Source organism: Venturia canescens, chromosome 10 (assembly GCF_019457755.1).
Source record: "Venturia canescens isolate UGA chromosome 10, ASM1945775v1, whole genome shotgun sequence".
Lineage (NCBI taxonomy): Eukaryota > Metazoa > Arthropoda > Insecta > Hymenoptera > Ichneumonidae > Venturia > Venturia canescens.
Genome location: NC_057430.1, coordinates 3,515,567 through 3,534,486, shown reverse-complemented (window position 1 = coordinate 3,534,486; position 18,920 = coordinate 3,515,567). Strand labels below are relative to the sequence as shown.

The following is an 18,920-nucleotide window of genomic DNA, read 5'->3' as shown; positions in this document are numbered from 1 at the left end:
ATCCCCAAACCTTATTTTTCACCCTTTCGCAGGTAGCGAATTTTATTTTACTTCGATGAAAGAATCTGGTACCCTCAAAAACAAACATTTTTTATGTAATATAACGCAAAAATTTCCCATTGAAAAATCTGAAAATTTTACCTCTAACCCTCATTTTTCACCCCCTCGGGGATAGTGAATTTTATTCATTTTCATCCTAAAAAATTTGGATTTTCCATGTAATATAACATAAAAACATACCGCTAGCAAATCAGAAATATTCTCTTTCAACCCTTATTTTCATCCTTTTCGAAGGTAGCTACATGAAAATTAAGATTGGGAATGAAATCAGCAACCTCGAAAATCCCAAGAAACAAATTTTCATGTATTTCGGTAATTTATTGACTCGTGCCAGTTTTGGCACGAAAACCAGAAAAAAAAGCTTACTAGTCAACCGGTTAATAATAAAAAATCAAAAGTAAAAATGAAATTTTTTCCACTCTGTATATTCTAATACGGCTCCATAGTTCTCGAAAATTCCAGATCAATTTATTACCGTACCATGTAGAAATTTTTGGTTGACAAAAATTAGCAAAAAAATCTGATAAAATTTGAATGTATTGGAATTGAAGCAGTAAAATTTTTTCTCTCCGAATTTTCCAAAAAACCCCATTGTTTTACTACAGTTACCACAATCAATGTACTCGAGGTTCCGCTGAAAAATAAAAATAAAAAAATATATCGAAAATTGAGGAGACAAATTGTTTTATCTGAACTTGCGCCCCAGTTGAAAAAGAAATCAAACGAACGAAAATATTAATGTTTGTTGAAACGATGTAGTACCCGTAATGAAAGTCGTAGAGACTTTTCGAATACACCAAAGTAAAGCTAAATGTCTTCTCTTCAAAATGCGCCTTGTTGCATCCAAATATCTAAACCAGCGGTGCAGTAGCATTAAAAAGAACGTGAGAACATTTTTGGATATGCGTATAGATGTCTCGCCACGCTACGACGAGTGGGAGAGAGAGGGAACGAGTCTTCGCGCGCTGTCTCTCGCGCTCGATCGGGCGCGAGTAGAGGGGATATCGCGTTCAGTGGACTGAGCGAAATGAAACGGGACAAAAGTAACGTTACGTGCAAAGGACGTATGTCCAAAGATAAACAAACGCTACTTAAGTCTTTCTGACTCCAAGCGACTAGAGCGTACCGAAACATTCGATTTTAATTGCTTAAATCATCATATTTCGGGATTGAGTAAACGGATTTACTTGCAATAAGGATCAATTGAAAGAGAAAAATCGAAAAAATTATCACTAATTTTCAGATTTTTAACTACAATGGTTTATCCGTGAGAACGGTTTGAAAAACGTTATGACGTGATAAATCGACATATTCGCGTATATAAGAGTGCGGCAGGGCTCGCGCTGACTTTTCTTTTACACTTTCGTTTTTTTTTTAATACTTGGCGTCGAGCCGCTACCGCGTCTCTTGATTCCAAAGAGATGTTTTCGGCTGGGACATTTCAGTTCAGTTTTTTGGTGGTAAGATGTTTTGGCAGAAGTTACGCGTTCCAAGCAAAATTTTTTTTCTCCCCACGCCCATTTTAGAATCTGGAAATCTCACTCAGCAGAAGAGCGAAAAAAATAAAAAATATCTGCAGATCATGAATATGTTTTTGAAAATAAACTTCGGAATATATTAAAGCGCATGAAAGAGAGAGAGAGAGAGAGAGAGAGAGAGAGAGAGAGAGAGAGAGAGAGAGAGAGAGAGAGAGAGGGTGACGTATGCTTGACAAAAACGCATGTGCATCGTTGATGCACCTCGTTGCTAATTGTCTCGACAATTGCATTGATTTTGAAAATAAAAATGTTGTTCTTATACTCACCTATATTTACCCCAGTCCATGTATGCCTGATAAAGGTATCCTAAAAGTGTGAACTTATCCTCACGTTGACGGATACTCTTTAATGCACCTCTCCATTTACGTACAGCTGCCTGCTGTTTATGCGCTCGATAAAGTTTTAGGCCTTGTTCTACCTGGAATGAAAAAAAAATATATCTTTGAATATAGCCACATGAAGTGAAAAATGAATATAGTAACCACTAAGAAAATAATCAAAAGAAAGAGGATTAGTAAATTTTATCCGATAATTTCAATAATCATATGATTGTGAAAGTTTTGGTGCATTGAGATATACAAATTTTCATTGTTAAAAAATAATGCCACCATGAGTCTCTCGTCATTCAATACAAAACACAATCGAACTACAGTACTCCATTTTTTAATATAACGTCAAATCGATGTCTTCATCATCCTTTCAACCTGAAAAGTAAACAAATGATCATATTCTCAAAGAAGCAAACAAATTAATACAAGCCCAAACGAACAAACAATAACGGGGTTCATTTTTAGCTTCTGTTTAGATATAGACGAAGAAACAAGCAGACAAATAAAACAGTCCTCCGACAAGCGAAACAGAGCGAACAAATGATCCGAATCTCGAAGATACAAATAAACAGATGAACAAATCAAACCTCGATTGTGTGAAAAAACAAGAACAAAACTGAATAGATAAAGTAGAGTAGATTTCGATTATCTGCTAGTTAATTATGTATTATAAATTCGCTTTATTTCCGCAGGGTCGTCACTCAATTTTGTAATCTTTGTAATTACACTATCCAGCGTTGAATAATGACTGGAAAATTGCTTTTCTTGCTCCCCTAGCCGAAAGTACGCACTTTCCGGCCGCATTTCAGGCCGGGAAGAGCATTTTTCGTGGCCGGCTAACTCGACTAACTTCAGTGCGCTCTGACGATATTTTTGCGGCCGGTGATCCTTTAACATTTCGATATATGAATGTGAAGCCTGTATTCGTTGGCATGATTTTGTTTATTCGTTGCCAAGCATCATTAATATTTGCTTCAAGCGGGCGCGTATAGCGTAGCTTTTATCATTCATGTTATGCGCTATACTGCCATGAACCCGGACGAATAACATACATTTGTTCGTTCAGATGCAAAAACAGAAAATAATGTAACCGGACTAATAAAATGAATATGGTCGTCCGGAATAATGTTGTATTTCCAGATTCCAGGTTCATAGGAAAGCACATATTTATATAAATTGTCAAGTATAGCGGGAAATATTCATATATAGAAATTGTTAACTATATTATGGTGTTGTGTCCGCGAAGACCGTCGCAAAGGGACGAGTTATCAAGGACGAGTATTTAAGGGATTTAGGCCAAAAGAGCTGAACTCCGACTCGATACTTTTACAACAAGTCAACAATAGGTTTATTTAAGAAGTTACAAATTCGAAGTTTTATTGCCTCGAGACCAATCGTTACAATTCTCGTCAAAGACTGTCGAATTTTGGTTAGTTGGTAAATTTATAGACTTGGGGGTTTTTCCCCCTCTCGCGACAATATGGCGTGATATTCTTTCTCGAAGTTTCGGTGATGACATCGAGGGTCGATGCGCTCGTTCGGGAACGTCGATATTTCGCCGTCGATGCATTTATGCTGAGAACGCTTAATTTATATACTCTTTATTTTAGGAGTGCGATGTACGGGCACAACATCCCTCCCCCCTTCGGGAGACGAAATTTATTTCGGCTACTTTTTCGCACGGAATAAAATAATTAAATTTGAATCATTTTGTAGTTATGTTTGTTTTCTAGTTCCTTTTTTCTATATAGTTCCCTGTTTAATGTAAGTTTTTTTTTTTTTGAGGTTACAATGAGCCATTTTTGTTTGCGTTTTTCGATTTTGCTTTTCTGATGACAATTTTGTCGTTAGTAGATTCAGATGCGAGTTCTTCTATAATTTTTGGTCTTGCCACGAACGTCGGGGCTAGTTCGATATCAAGAGACTCGGTAGAGTCTCGGGACAAGTACAGTGACAGCCCTGTCGTCTGCTGGCCTGAGGCTCTCGCCGAGACTATCTTTTCTCTGAATAAAACGATTCGCGGTGGTGGGGGTAAAACTGGCATGTCATTTTCTGGCATTGCGGAGCTCAAGAGATGTTTTGTTAAGCGAAAATTAGTTTGGAGACTAAATTTCAAAATCTCTTTCGAATGAGCCCGAAACCAACACGATCAGTAGCGTAATTGCTGAGAAAAAACTTTGCACAGGCTCAAGATTATGCAAAAGTTACTAACACATTTAGAAATTTGACATGTCTGTATATAATACCATCAAAGGCCTCATGTCCCTCGGTCTAACTTCGCGGCGGTGTCGCGGACTGACGTCACATGCCGAGAGCTCGAAAGTCACCAGCCGAAGTTTAACGTCATGTTGACGTTTGGGGTTATGATGTTACGAAGTGCGTGCGGGATAACTAAAAATAATTTTCGTCATCTAACGAAGTGCATATTACTATTTATTTCGTTAAATTTTGTGATATACTAAACCAGTATCAAAGCGGCCGCGTAAATGTAGTCTGTGATATGTGTGCGAAAAAGGATATAAAAAATGCGCGATGCATATGTCAACGAAAACTTCAAGATTTCATGATTTTGTTCGACTGGAAATAAGCGTTAACTAAAATAATCTTTCAATTAAAACAGAGTGCGAGAAATATTGTCCAGTGTAAATATATCGTCAGTAGGCTAGGTTATATATATGAAGGCGTCAGATTATATATATGAATAAATACAACAAAAACACACAGAACTGTTAGAATGATGTTGTAAACTTTAATTGAATAAATGTATCAAGAGACTCGGTAGAGTCTCGGGACAAGTACATTGACAGCCCTGTCGTCTGCTGGCCCGAGGCTCTCGCCGAGTATACTTTCTCTGAATAAAACGATTCGCCGTGGTGGGGGTAAAATTGGCAAGTGATTTTTTTGAATTACCGAAGTTATGAGTCATCTGAGGCTTTGAAAATTGAACTTTCAGCTAATTAAGAAATTCTCTTTCGATTGCGCCCAAAATCAACACGATCGGTGGCGTAATGGCTGAGAAAAAACTTTGCACGGGCTCAAGATTATGCAAAAGTTACTGACACATCACGAGTTCGACGTATACGTATACGCGTTTTGACGTAGTTAGTGGTAGTAGAGTTGTTGCCTCTACGCATTCTGATTGGCTCAACGATGTCGGCTCCTCCAGCTGCTAGGCCGACCGCGGGTGAGGCTCAAGTGTTAGAAGGCCTAAAATAGCGAACAGGCACTCTGTATATCTATATATGCGTTATACAGAATGCCTGTTCACCATTTTAGGCCTTCTAACTTTTGAGTCGTACCCCGACCGCGCTCAGATGGATATTATATTATATATATATATATAAACCACGCGTCAGTTTTCGATCATCGTATAAAAAAACGGAGTTTTGACATTATGAAATGCGTGTGGGATAAATAAAAAAAACTTTCGTCATCTAACGAAGTGCATAGTACTAAAACCTGTGGAATGCTAAACTAAACCGGTATAAAAGCAGTCGCGTAAATGTAGTCTGTGGTCTGTGTGTGAAAAAGAATAAAATAAAAAAATACGCGGTGCATGTCGACGAAACTTTTTAAGATTTCATTAATTCGTTTGACTGAAAATAAGTTTATCATATATCATTTGTAAATAGGTTATATGATATCAATACATCGATACGCACATCCGAAACCACCCGAGACTTGTTTTCGTACTGAACGTCATTTTGACAGGTGAGGTTATGATCCCCAAAGTGCTGTTGTGTGCGGACTCTAATTAATAAATGAAAATGGTTAGTGAAAATTGGTTAATGTATATTTTGTTAAAACTTGTGGTATACTAAACCGGTATAAAAGCGGCCGCGTAAATGTAGACTGTGATCTGTGTGTGCAAATAAAACATATAAAAAAATGCGCGATTCATATATGTCAACGAAACTTTTCAAGATTTCATTATTTCGTTCGATTGGAAATAAGTGTCAACTGAGATAATCTTTCAATTAAACCAGAGTTCGCGGAATATTGTCCAGTGTAAATATATCATCAGTTGCGTGATTACATATCATGTGTAATAATGTAGGTCATATATACGAGTTTCCTTTGATAGCTGTGTGGTAACGAACCGGCCGGGGTTTGACGTTACGAAGTGTGGGACAAATGTAGCAAACGTTCGCATAGTTAGTGAATAATATAAATAAGGCAAATCAGTTTATCAAAAATAGGTCTGGAAGTTGTAAGAAAAAATGTTCGTCAACCTATAACGTCAAATTTTCTTTTTGCGATCTGAAATATTATGGTTGATAATTAATAAAACAAGAACACACGGAACTGTTAGTATATATAATGTAAGAAACTCCAATCGAATAAATGTTTTCTAATTTATTTCTTGTGTCATCGGTATTTTTGAATATTCCCACATTTTGCTTCCTATTGAGTTTGGCTCTGCTCTTTCCGATCCTTGTTTTGACTCCATCGGTTTGCAGCGGATCGATACATAGTATTAATTGGTTGCCTAATATGTGTCCTATAATTTTCTACTATTTCTTCATGCTGATTCAAGTGGTTTCCGACTATGATCATCAATCGCACATTTTGTATATCAGATTCTTAAAACAGTTTCTGGTGTTGATATAAGTGTTGTTATACTTTTTCCACCTGGTCTGTCGAGTAATAAATTTTGAAACTTCTTCCAAAAAGTCTTTGGATGCTTATTTTGCTGATGATATGAAAAGTCGTATCTTGGGAATGCTGTATGCAAACACAAATTTTGATAACAAAACTTATGGAATGACATGTATGTTGAGTATTTCCACTTTTCAAACTACAAATATGGAATTATTATAAAAAAAATTCATTCGAATAAGTCTACTGTTGCTCAGTTTTGGATGCGATCAAATATAATGCCTACCAACATCCCCAGAAACTTACAGAATTGCTGAATGCAATGTGCGCTATGTCATTTTAATGTAACATCATGACTTTTGACAACTTTTCATTATAATGCTGTAAATTCGGATCATTGAAATACTGCAAAAATCTGCAAACTATACAATTTAAATACTGTGCCATTCATTTTACATTTTGACTCTAACTCTAACATATATATGAAGTAAAAAATTGATTATAAAAGTCTTCAGTTGCTCATTTATGGATAGATTTGAAATTGCTGTCTTCGAAGCTCATTGCGCTTTGCGCATTGCGAATACATTGACTCTGAAATTTCTGTGGATAAATATATATGCGACGGATCACCCCTTATCTTTGATTATGGTAATATGTAATGGAACTTGGTTCGGCAAGGTTTTAAGTGTTCCTTTTCAAATAGTATTGAAGTTTGTATGACTGATATACAGCGAATACTTCCAAACTTTGATATTTCTGTGTTGCAGCATGTGTGCCAATCATTCAAATCATTTCCTCCAACCGTATCATGTAATCTAGAAAATTTATCACAAAAGTCTTCCGCTTTTCTAAATACTTCAATTTTCCTTTTTCTACTCCATTGGGAGTTTTCGAATTTCTAAATTCATTTCTGAATTGTCCTGAAATGGTTTTCCTCCAAAACCAATGCAGGTACCTTAAACGTCTTTGAATTCTGTTGCTCTGTTGAATTAAGTTCGCTTAGTTTTTTTTGCTGCTTTGAGTTCTGGCATAATAAATGTTAGAAGTTTTCGGGTACTTTTTTTCAGCAACTATCAAACTGTGGATAATTGGATCTCAGCGGCCACTTGCAAACTTTGGAAATATATTTCATTGGGGGCACATTTTGGATGAAATGAAATCTCTAGATTCAGAATGCAAAAGCGACATTCAAAGAGGGCAAATCTGTTGGATTTTTTGTGTCTTGAATTTGATCTATCTTTCATTTGAATTTTGAAGAAAAGGCATAAATGAAATCTGTTCTATTAAGGAAATCTTTACGTCAGTTGTTTCTTGGTATGAAGACTTGGAAAAAATCGCCAAAGGCCAAGGACAGACCGGTGACGAAATATTTCCAGTACAATTTTTACGAAAAATAGATCTTATTTCGTGGAAACCAACGTTATAAGCCGAAAATCATATTACGGCCCACAACACGCATTTCTTCATGCTCTTGGGTTCCCAATAGACAAAACATATTAGAAGACAAGGAGAAAAATCACCAAAGTCCAAGACCAAACCAGTGCCGAAATATTTTCAGTCCAATTTTGAAGAAAAATTGGTCTTTTACGTGGAAACTAACATTATAAACCGAAATTCATTTCCCGGGCCTATCATCCCGGATTCCTCCATGCTGTTGAGTTCCTAATAGGCATAACATATTAGAGTATAAGGAAAAAAATCGCCAAAGTTCAAGGGCAGTCTTGTGACGAAATATTTTCACTACAATTTTTACGAAAAATTAGTCTTTTATGGTGGAAACCAACTTTATAAGCCGAACATCATACCGAGGGAAAATAAGATTGGGAAAAGTACATTTATGGTCCCTTACTTGCTGATAATTTCATGAAAAAGATTATCCCATAAAAATTGTTCGTATGAGAATGAAATCTATAAAAATATACTAAGCAAATAATTCATAGAAATTTATACTAAAATCCTATAACCGTCATAACATAAATGAGGAACTTTTGAGAAAAAAGGCGTGATATCAAACCATAAACTTCCCCTAGGGAAAAAAAGGTTGGGACAAGTACATTGATGGTCTCTTGTTTCTGGATGACATAGAAAAAAGACTCAGAACCAGGAAAAAAATTCTATAGAAATAATAAACGAAAAATTGAAAAGTTCAAAAAAATTCAACAAAAATAAAAAATAATCGAAAAAAATTCTGTAAAGAAAAATAAAAAATTTTCAAAAAAATTCATAAATATTGGACAAATTGAAAAATGTACTATCCAAGTTACATGCAGTATAAAAATGTATGATATCAATTGGAGGCCAAGTTTTTATTGATAATTTGGAATATTTATCGAACAAATCGGAAACTTTAATTGAAATTCATGATAATTATTTTCAAGAAAAAAGTTAATGAAAAAAAGTCATAACGGAAGTTACGTGCAGTTCTAAAATGTATTATATCAATTCGAGGTCAAGTATTTATCAGTTATTCGAAATATAATCTCCGGCGACCAATGAGCGTTGAGAATCCTTGTCGGACTCACAACGTTTTATCAAAATTACTAAAAAAATAATGAAAATAAAATCATTAAAAATTCACATGAAAGTCATTCGTTACTTCAACAAGGTACACACTTTAAAGAATCGATTCCCCTCCGACTTTCACGATCTCCTGGTATTATTCACAACATTCAACTTCGATTGGATCGGTACAAATTATGTTCAAATACGTCTTAAACGTACTTGTCCGGCCCATCACTTTTTATTCAAATTGCTCATTCGAAAACAAATCAAAGACGAAGTTAATGCATGTGTTAATATTAACGAACAGTAATTCCCGAGAAAATAATTTTTCTTCGAATCACTCTAGTCAAAATGAAACGAAAATGAAAGATGAAGTTGATTAATCTATTTATATTATATGGAGTCATAATTCACAACAAAATCATTTTTCTCCAAATTCCAGGAATCCACGTGTCGTACTCGACTAGTGATATTTATCAAAATGTGTACGTGACTATAGAAAAAAAAACATTTCATGGCTGAGTAGGTTCGAAAATTTCTAGTAATGTGCCTGATTATTTCTCATTTTCATTGGTTCTTACCGAATGGTATGTGTTCACTGAAGAAAATCAGAAGTGGATATTGCTATACGAACTTGCGAACAATCAAGTTCAAATTACTTGGAGATATTATTTTTATTTCTATCCATTTTATTATATTTGTCATTATAGAACAGCCCTAATTTGTTTTCGAATGAGCAATTTGAATAAAAAGTGATGGGCCGGACAAGTACGTTTAAGACGTATTTGAACATAATTTGTACCGATCCAATCGAAGTTGAATGTTGTGAATAATACCAGGAGATCGTGAAAGTCGGAGGGGAATCGATTCTTTAAAGTGTGTACCTTGTTGAAGTAACGAATGACTTTCATGTGAATTTTTAATGATTTTATTTTCATTATTTTTTTAGTAATTTTGATAAAACGTTGTGAGCCCCACAAGGATTCTCAACGCTCATTGGTCGCCGGAGATTATATTTCGAATAACTGATAAATACTTGACCTCGAATTGATATAATACATTTTAGAACTGCACGTAACTTCCGTTATGACTTTTTTTCATTAACTTTTTTCTTGAAAATAATTATCATGAATTTCAATTAAAGTTTCCGATTTGTTCGATAAATATTCCAAATTATCAATAAAAACTTGGCCTCCAATTGATATCATACATTTTTATACTGCATGTAACTTGGATAGTACATTTTTCAATTTGTCCAATATTTATGAATTTTTTTGAAAATTTTTTATTTTTCTTTACAGAATTTTTTTCGATTATTTTTTATTTTTGTTGAATTTTTTTGAACTTTTCAATTTTTCGTTTATTATTTCTATAGAATTTTTTTCCTGGTTCTGAGTCTTTTTTCTATGTTTCTAATTTATTTCTCATGTTTCCCATATTTTGCTTTATATTCAGTTTGGCTCTGCCCTCTCCGATCCTTGTTTTCACTCCGTTGGTTTGCAGCGGATCGATACGTATAATTAATTAATTGCTTAATATGTGTCCTATGATTTTCTACTATTTCTTCATGCTGATTGTAGTAACGTGATTCAAGAGGTTTCCAGCTATGATCATCAATCTCACATTTTGTACATCAGATTCTCAAAACAGTTTCTGGTCTTGATATAAGTGTAGTTATTCTTTTTCCACCTGGTCTGTCGAGTAACAAATTTTGAAACTTATTCCAAAAAGTCTTTGGATGCTTTGTTTGCTGATCATATGAAAAGTCGAATCTTTGGAATGCAGTAGGCAAACACAAATTTTGACAACAATACTTATGAAATGACATGTATGTTGAGTATTCCCACTTTGCAAACTACAAATGTGGAATTATTAGTGAAAAGATTCATTACACTAAGTCTACAGTTGCTCCGTTTTGGATGCGATCAAATATAATGCCTGCTAACATCCATGGGAACATACAGAATTTCTGAATACAATGTTCGCTATGTCATTTCAACGTAACATCATGACTTTTGCCAACTTTTCTCTATAATACTATAGATTTGGATTATTGAAATACAGCAAAAATCTGCGAATTATAAAATTGATATACTGTGCCACTCATTTTACTTTTTAAAACTAACTGTAACATATGGGTCATTCCATACCAAATCGACAAATTTTTTTCCCGACCACCTTCGATTTCGCTAAAAATTTTCTATCTTTTTCTACTCCCCGAAACACATTTTTCAGGATGTTTTCAGATCTTTTTACTAAATACGGAAAAAGTTATGGATTTTTGAAAAAAAGCACTCTTTTTTTTCAAATTGCTATAACTTGTTTTAGAAATTGAGCTATCAGAATCGCACCGTATAAGGAATTTTTGTTTTTTAATGTAGTTTTTAAAAAAAAATATGAAAAGAATTTCAGAATCCCGGATATAAGGAATGTTTTAGTTTTTTGAAAAAACCGTCATTTTTTCAAAGTCCGACCATTTTAATTTTAATTTTTTTTTGCTCAAAAAATACTTTAATCAATACTGCAATAATCCCCGCCTATTTCAAGATGTGCCGACAATTGCTTCTTATTTATTTTTTTAGTTGAAAAAAATTTTTTTCCGAAATTTGGCTTATTTTACGTAACTTTATCATGAAATTTTTTTGGCTTCTTTGTGAAACTTCAGCAGTTAAAATATTAAATTTTATTCGAAAATTTTCAGTAGTTATCGTTTAAAAAATTGTTATTCTTTTTCAAAAATTAGAATAATCATTGTTTTTTACTCGTAATACGATGGAAAAATTTCAAAAATTAAGCGGGCTTAAAAGTTACCCACAGCTAATAATACGCGGTGATTTATCAACTGTCGATTGTCGGTAAAGGGGAAATCATCTCTATTTTCTATAAATAAAACTAAGGTTATGTTTTAAGAATAATTACACTGTTTATGTCATCATCGTGTCACGCAGATTTAATATTGCTAAATAAAATATTTATTATTCGACAAAAAATACTTTTAATTTATTTTTTGTTTATGAGCGATTACGATGCCAAAGTTTTACGATCGGTGTTGTAATCCATTCAATTTGGATAAACATAGGATAAAAGTATCTTTGCGAAATATACCTGAGCATTTAGCACTTCGATACAATTTGTCGAGTGATGATCGAATATGCAGTAAATGTTATAAAATGTTACTCCAACATTGCGCTGATAATATTTCTAATGAAAGTGATGATAGTGAAAACAATGAGCACTCTGAAAATTATCAAAATATTGCAAGCGGATCTATACAAGTTATCGATTCCGAAAGCGATAAGCTGACAGGTATCTGATGAGCTTTTATACGTTTCTGTATTTTATTATTGTTGTGTTTTTATTTATGTTTTTTATGTGTTTTCTTTAGAGCCATCAACAAGTGTCGGAGAATCTCTCATTCAGCAAAGTAGTTCATCTTTATCTGTGCTTAGTTTGGAAATAACTCGTCCAACAATAAATGAAGCTTTACTTTTGTTAAACCAATCTCCGCTGCTTACTAGAAGACAAGATGATGATACATATCTGAACAATAAAGTCACTCGGGTTGCTCATAATTTGAGAAAAGCATTAGGAGTTGAAAATGATGTGGAATTCCAATGCAGTGATACAGACGCTGCTGAAATTATTAAAAAATTGAAAGATAAATTTCATGATATTGATGCGAGTAACTCTTTACGTTTACAAATTTTAACTCTCATGCCGTCAAGTTGGAGCATTGACAAAATTGTTGAAGTAATGGGTGCCACTACGTACACGGCACGATTGGCAAGAAAGTTATCTGTTGAGAAAGGAGTGTTATCAATACCTGAAAAAAAATTGGGTTAGATATTGAGTTACAAATTCCTTTTTTTTTAGAAACACCAATGAGTAAATATTCATTAATTTATGCATAAAATTGAATTTTTCAGGCCATGGATTATCTGCTGAAGCGTCATCGGTTGTTATAAATTTTTACAACGACGATGAAATGAGCAGTCTCATGCCAGGGAAAAAAGATTTCGTTTCATTGCGTAACAATGATGGTGCAAAAGTTCATACGCAAAAACGTTTAATACTTTGTAATTTGAAAGAGTTATATAAGATTTTCAAATTAAGATTTCCCAAAGTTAAAATTGGATTTTCTTCATTCGCATCTTTACGACCAAAACACTGTATTCTAGCTGGTGGATCTGGTACTCACACAGTTTGCGTTTGCTCAATTCATCAGAACGTCAAGCTCATGATTTTAGGTAGTAAGTTATGTCGATTAACTGAAGGCTCAAATTTGCCATTGACAACTTATAACGACTGTTTACGTGCAATTGTATGTGAAAATCCAACGACTGAGTGTTATTTTAATACATGTGCCAATTGTCCAGGCATTGAAGACATAAAACAATTAATACTAGCAGAGATGGATAATCATGCGATTGATGAAGTTCGTTACAAACAATGGGTGTCTACCCTGAAAGTGACTCTTGAAACAACCATTAAAAGTGCTTCGGATTTTGTTGAAGACTTTTGTGAAAAACTTGTTGCTCTATTACCACATAATTTTATTGCAAAACAACAAGCGGCTTATTTAAGAGCACTAAAAGAATCTATAACGGAGAACGAATTTATAGTGATCGTTGACTTTGCTGAAAATTATGCTTTTGTTGTTCAAGATGCTGCACCAGGATTCCACTGGAACAATGATCAAGCAACAGTTTACACAGTCGTTATTTATTATAAAGTTAATAATCAACTTATCCATCAAAGTATGGTTATCATTTCGGATTGCCTAAACCATGATTCTATTGCTGTTCACGTTTATTCTGGGATTATTTTCGATTTTATTAAATCTCTTTCGTCATCAGTCACTAAAGTATTTTTCTTTTCGGATGGTGCACCTCAGCAGTACAAAAATTACAAACATTTCAGTAATTTATCATATTATTATAAAGAATTTGGTGTTCCGGTCGAATGGAATTTTTTTGCAACAGCGCACGGCAAAGGGCCTTGTGACGGTGTCGGTGGGAAAATTAAAAGAGAGGCCTCGCGAGCAAGTCTACAGTTGCCACCAGACCAGCAAATATTAACTCCAATCCAATTCTTCGAATGGGCGTCAAAAAATTCGGCGAACATAAATGTTCGATTCTCAACAATTGAAGCCTACAATTTGATGAAAGAGAAATTAGAAGATCGTTTCAAAAATGCGAAAACAATACCAGCGACACAAAAAATTCATAAAATTATGCCGTTGGAGAATTATATGGTAGAAGTTAGGGCATTTTCTGTTTCAGAGAGTTATTTAAATCACAGTACAGTCAAAAGAAGAAGACAATCATCAAATAAAAAGAAATAAAATGAGATGTAATTAAATATTAAAGTGTAGTACATGTTACATTCCTAATATTAATAAATTTATTTAAACCTATACAAAAATTATGTTTCTGGTATTAAAATATCATTTATTCATTTAGACGTTGGGCTGGAAACATAAGTTAATAATTTTTTAAACGATAACTACTGAAAATTTTCGAATAAAATTTAATATTTTAACTGCTGAAGTTCCGCAAAGAAGCCAAAAAAATTTCATGATAAAGTTACGTAAAATAAGCCAAATTTCGGAAAAAAATTTTTTCAACTAAAAAATAAATAAGAAGCAATAGTCGGCACATCTTGAAATAGGCGGGGATTACTGCAGTATTGATTAAAGTATTTTTTGAGCAAAAAAAAATTAAAATTAAAATGGTCGGACTTTGAAAAAATGACGGTTTTTTCAAAAAAACTAAAACATTCCTTATATCCGGGATTCTGAAATTCTTTTCATATTTTTTTTTTTAAACTACATTAAAAAACAAAAATTTCTTATATGGTGCGATTCTGATAGCTCAATTTCTAAAAGAAGTTATAGCAATTTGAAAAAAAAAGAGCGCTTTTTTTCAAAAATCCATAACTTTTTCCGTATTTAGTAAAAAGATCTGAAAACATCCTGAAAAATGTGTTTCGGGGAGTAGAAAAAGATAGAAAATTTTTAGCGAAATCGAAGGGGGTCGGGAAAAAAATTTGTCGATTTGGTATGGAATGACCCATATATATGAAGTAAAAAACTCATCACAGAAGTCTTTAGTTGCTCATTTATCGATAGATTTTAAATTGCTGTCTTCAAAATTTATTGCGCAGATACATTGAATCGCAGCGGAACCTGCGAACTCTGAAATTTCTGTGCATAAATATGTGTGTTAAGTATCACCCCCTATCTTTGATTATGAGAATGAGTAATAGAACTTGGTTTAGCAAGTTTTAAAGTATTTCTTTTTAAATACTACTGAAGTTTGTATTACTGCGGTATGAAGCGAATACCTCCAAACTTTCATATTTTTGTGTCGCAGCATGTGTGCCAATCATTTAAATTTTTTACTCCAACCGTAACATGTAATCTCAAAAATTCATCACAAACGTCTTCAGCTTTTCTAAATTCCTAAATTTTCCGTTTTCTATTTTATTCTGAGTTTTTAAACTTTTAAATTCATTCCTGAATTCTCCCGAAATTGTTTTTCTCCAAAACCAATGCAGATACTTTAAACGTCTTTGAATTCCGTTGCTCCTGTTGAATTAAGTACGCTCAGTTTTTTTTGCTTCTTTGAGTTCTGACATAATAAATGTTTCCGGGTGCCTTTTTTCAGCAACTATCAAACTGTAGATAATTGGATCTCAGCGGTCACTTGCAAACTTTGGAAATATATTTCATCGGGGACACGTTTTGAATGACACGAAAATGTCTAGATTCAGAATGCAAAAGCAACATTTAAAAAGGGCCAATTCCGTTGGATTTGTTGTGTCTTGAATTTGATCTATCTTTCCTCTTTTCCTTTATTTTTCCTAACGTTATCAGCCGAAAATCATATCTCGGCCCGCAACACGCATTGCTCCATGCTCTTGAGTTCCCAATGGACGAAACATATTAGAAGACAAAGAGAAAAATAACCAAAGTCCAAGAATAAACCTCTATCGAAATATTTTCAGTATAATGTCGACGAAAAATAGGTCTTTTTCGTGAAAACCAACGTTATACGCCGAAAATTATAAACAATTCATAGATATTTAAACTAAAATCTTATAGTCATCTGAACATAAATAAGGATCTTTTGAGAAAAAAGACGTGATATCAAACCATAAACTTCCCCTAGGGAAAAAAAAGGTTGGGACAAGTACATTGATGGTCCCTCGTTTGCTGATAATTCCACCCATAAAAAAAACTTTAAACAAAATTTTTTTTTAATTGTAAAAAAAAATTATTTCATAAAAAAAAATACAGAACAATTCGAAAAAAATTTTACAAATCTTGAAAAAACGTTATGTTAAAAAAAAACTAATCTGCATCTATTTTTTAAAGTGTCAAAAGAATCAAATAACAAGTAAAAAATAATAAACCGAAAAATCGCGCGTGAAATCATTTTGGAAAGCGATGCCTCATTCTTCTTATGAGATTCGAACAGCTAAATCAACTGAAAAAAATTCCATCTAATTTACGTGCGGCATTAAAATTTATTATATTAATTCGAGGCCAAGTATTTTCTAATGAATTGAAAAAAGTTACCATTTGAATTACGTGCAGCACTAAAATTTATGATATCAATCGGTGGACAAGTATTTTATTAGTAACTCCAAATTTTGACATTATTGAATTGTTCTAAGAAGCTTTCAAATCCAAAAGAATCACATGCAAGCTAGTCATTTCTTACTCTATGGTGGCAGAGACTTATAAGAAAATCGATTCTTCTCAGACTTTCAGGATCCTCTGGTATTATTCACAAAATTCGACGTCGATTGGATCGATACAAATTATGTTTAAATATGTGTTAAAAGTACTTGTCCGGCCCATCACTATTCGTTCAATAAAGAATCAATCATAAAAAAACGAAATGGCACGGCAGAATCTCGTTAAAAGTTTGTTGAAATGCGATTCATTATTAATTTTATGTTTTTAATAATAGTATAGGTTAGTTCTTATTCCGAATGGAACTCGTTCGCTGGAAGAATAAGTGGGAAGTAAAAATTGCCCGCATCGAATGTAAACTGCAGAGTTATTTTGGAAGCTTGAACATATACATTATGTACAATTTTTTTCATTTATCGATGCACAATAATATCCCTTCTATATTGCGGAATAATTTGTTTCCGTTTTTTATTAAATTAGTGCAATTAAGTAAAAATTACTTGAAGATAATTCTCTCAATTCCCTCTGCATGAATGCTTGTGATCCATCAGTTCTAGACAAGCTCTGACTTTTCTTTGGATAAACAATTTAAACGGAAAGTGATGGGCCGGACAAGTACTTTTAACACATATTTAAACATAATTTGTATCGATCCAATCGACGTCGAATTTTGTGAATAATACCAGAGGATCCTGAAAGTCTGAGAAGAATCGATTTTCTTATAAGTCTCTGCCACCATAGAGTAAGAAATTACTAGCTTGCATGTGATTCTTTTGGATTTGAAAGCTTCTTAGAACAATTCAATAATGTCAAAATTTGGAGTTACTAATAAAATACTTGTCCACCGATTGATATCATAAATTTTAGTGCTGCACGTAATTCAAATGGTAACTTTTTTCAATTCATTAGAAAATACTTGGCCTCGAATTAATATAATAAATTTTAATGCCGCACGTAAATTAGATGGAATTTTTTTCAGTTGATTTAGCTGTTCGAATCTCATAAGAAGAATGAGGCATCGCTTTCCAAAATGATTTCACGCGCGATTTTTCGGTTTATTATTTTTTACTTGTTATTTGATTCTTTTGACACTTTAAAAAATAGATGCAGATTAGTTTTTTTTTAACATAACGTTTTTTCAAGATTTGTAAAATTTTTTTCGAATTGTTCTGTATTTTTTTTTATGAAATAATTTTTTTTTACAATTAAAAAAAAATTTTGTTTAAAGTTTTTTTTATGGGTGGAATTATCAGCAAACGAGGGACCATCAATGTACTTGTCCCAACCTTTTTTTTCCCTAGGGTCATTAGTTTGTTGTATTAATCGAATTCGTTGACAATGTTTAGCTTTGAAAATTGTTAATATGATGATTATTAAAATGATCATAGTCATGCTAATGGCACTTATAGAATAATTTCTGATTATGTGATAGGGATGTGCCCAAATATTTGGTTCTTCATCTAGTTTTTTCTTAAGGATATCGATTCTTTCTCCTAATGCGTTCGTTTCTAGTGGAATGATAATTACTCTTGATGGTACGCTGTAATTGAAAATAGGGTGATTAGCGTTTACCATTCCGATTGCGTTTGTTAAGTTATATAATGGTACATATGTTATAAATTCATTTTGTCGCAGTTCATTTAAAGAAAACAATTGAAAATTAATTGATGTGGCGGAACATTTTCCGTCCAAAGCCAGTAATCCTTTATTGTGGATTATTTCGTGTGTCGTAGACTTATTTTTACAATCGATTCTAATATTTTCGGGTTTTGGGGCTACGAATAGCCATTTACCTTCTTTTTCCAGCGCGATTATTAATGTTTTTTCTAATTTTACAATTCGTTGGTTACATGATAAATTTTCGGGATCATTTCCTAAATATATTGCTATTTCGCCTGGTGTATTGTCGCTTATTGTTTGCATTGATTGCTTAGATTTGTAATAATAGATATTGTCGACTTTTTTCGCTTTGTTTAAATCTTCTTCAGTCATTGTTAAATACGTTCTTTTGTAATTATCTACGATTATTATTTTCGATGTAGTTTCTATGAATTGGAACTGATTTTCATTGATTTTTGTTGGTAGTGGGTAGACTTTGTTGATTTTTAGCATAGAATTTTCGATCAAAGGAAATTTTATGATTAGAACAAATCGTAGTTTTGCTGTGTAGTTAGTAATTTCTGCGGTTTT

The 18,920-nt window shown here is 33.2% G+C and overlaps 1 protein-coding gene across 4 annotated transcripts in view; it reads right to left on the bottom strand.

Annotated features, from left to right (window-relative positions):
• Nucleotides 1–18,920, bottom strand: part of LOC122417385 (43 kDa receptor-associated protein of the synapse homolog) — a 429,136-nt gene that overhangs the window by 205,324 nt on the left and 204,892 nt on the right. For all 4 annotated transcript variants that reach the window (XM_043430858.1, XM_043430859.1, XM_043430860.1 and 1 more), the window contains one exon: nucleotides 1,865–2,016. In XM_043430858.1, coding sequence (XP_043286793.1) covers nucleotides 1,865–2,016 — 152 coding nt within the window. The remainder of the gene's footprint in view (nucleotides 1–1,864; nucleotides 2,017–18,920) is intronic.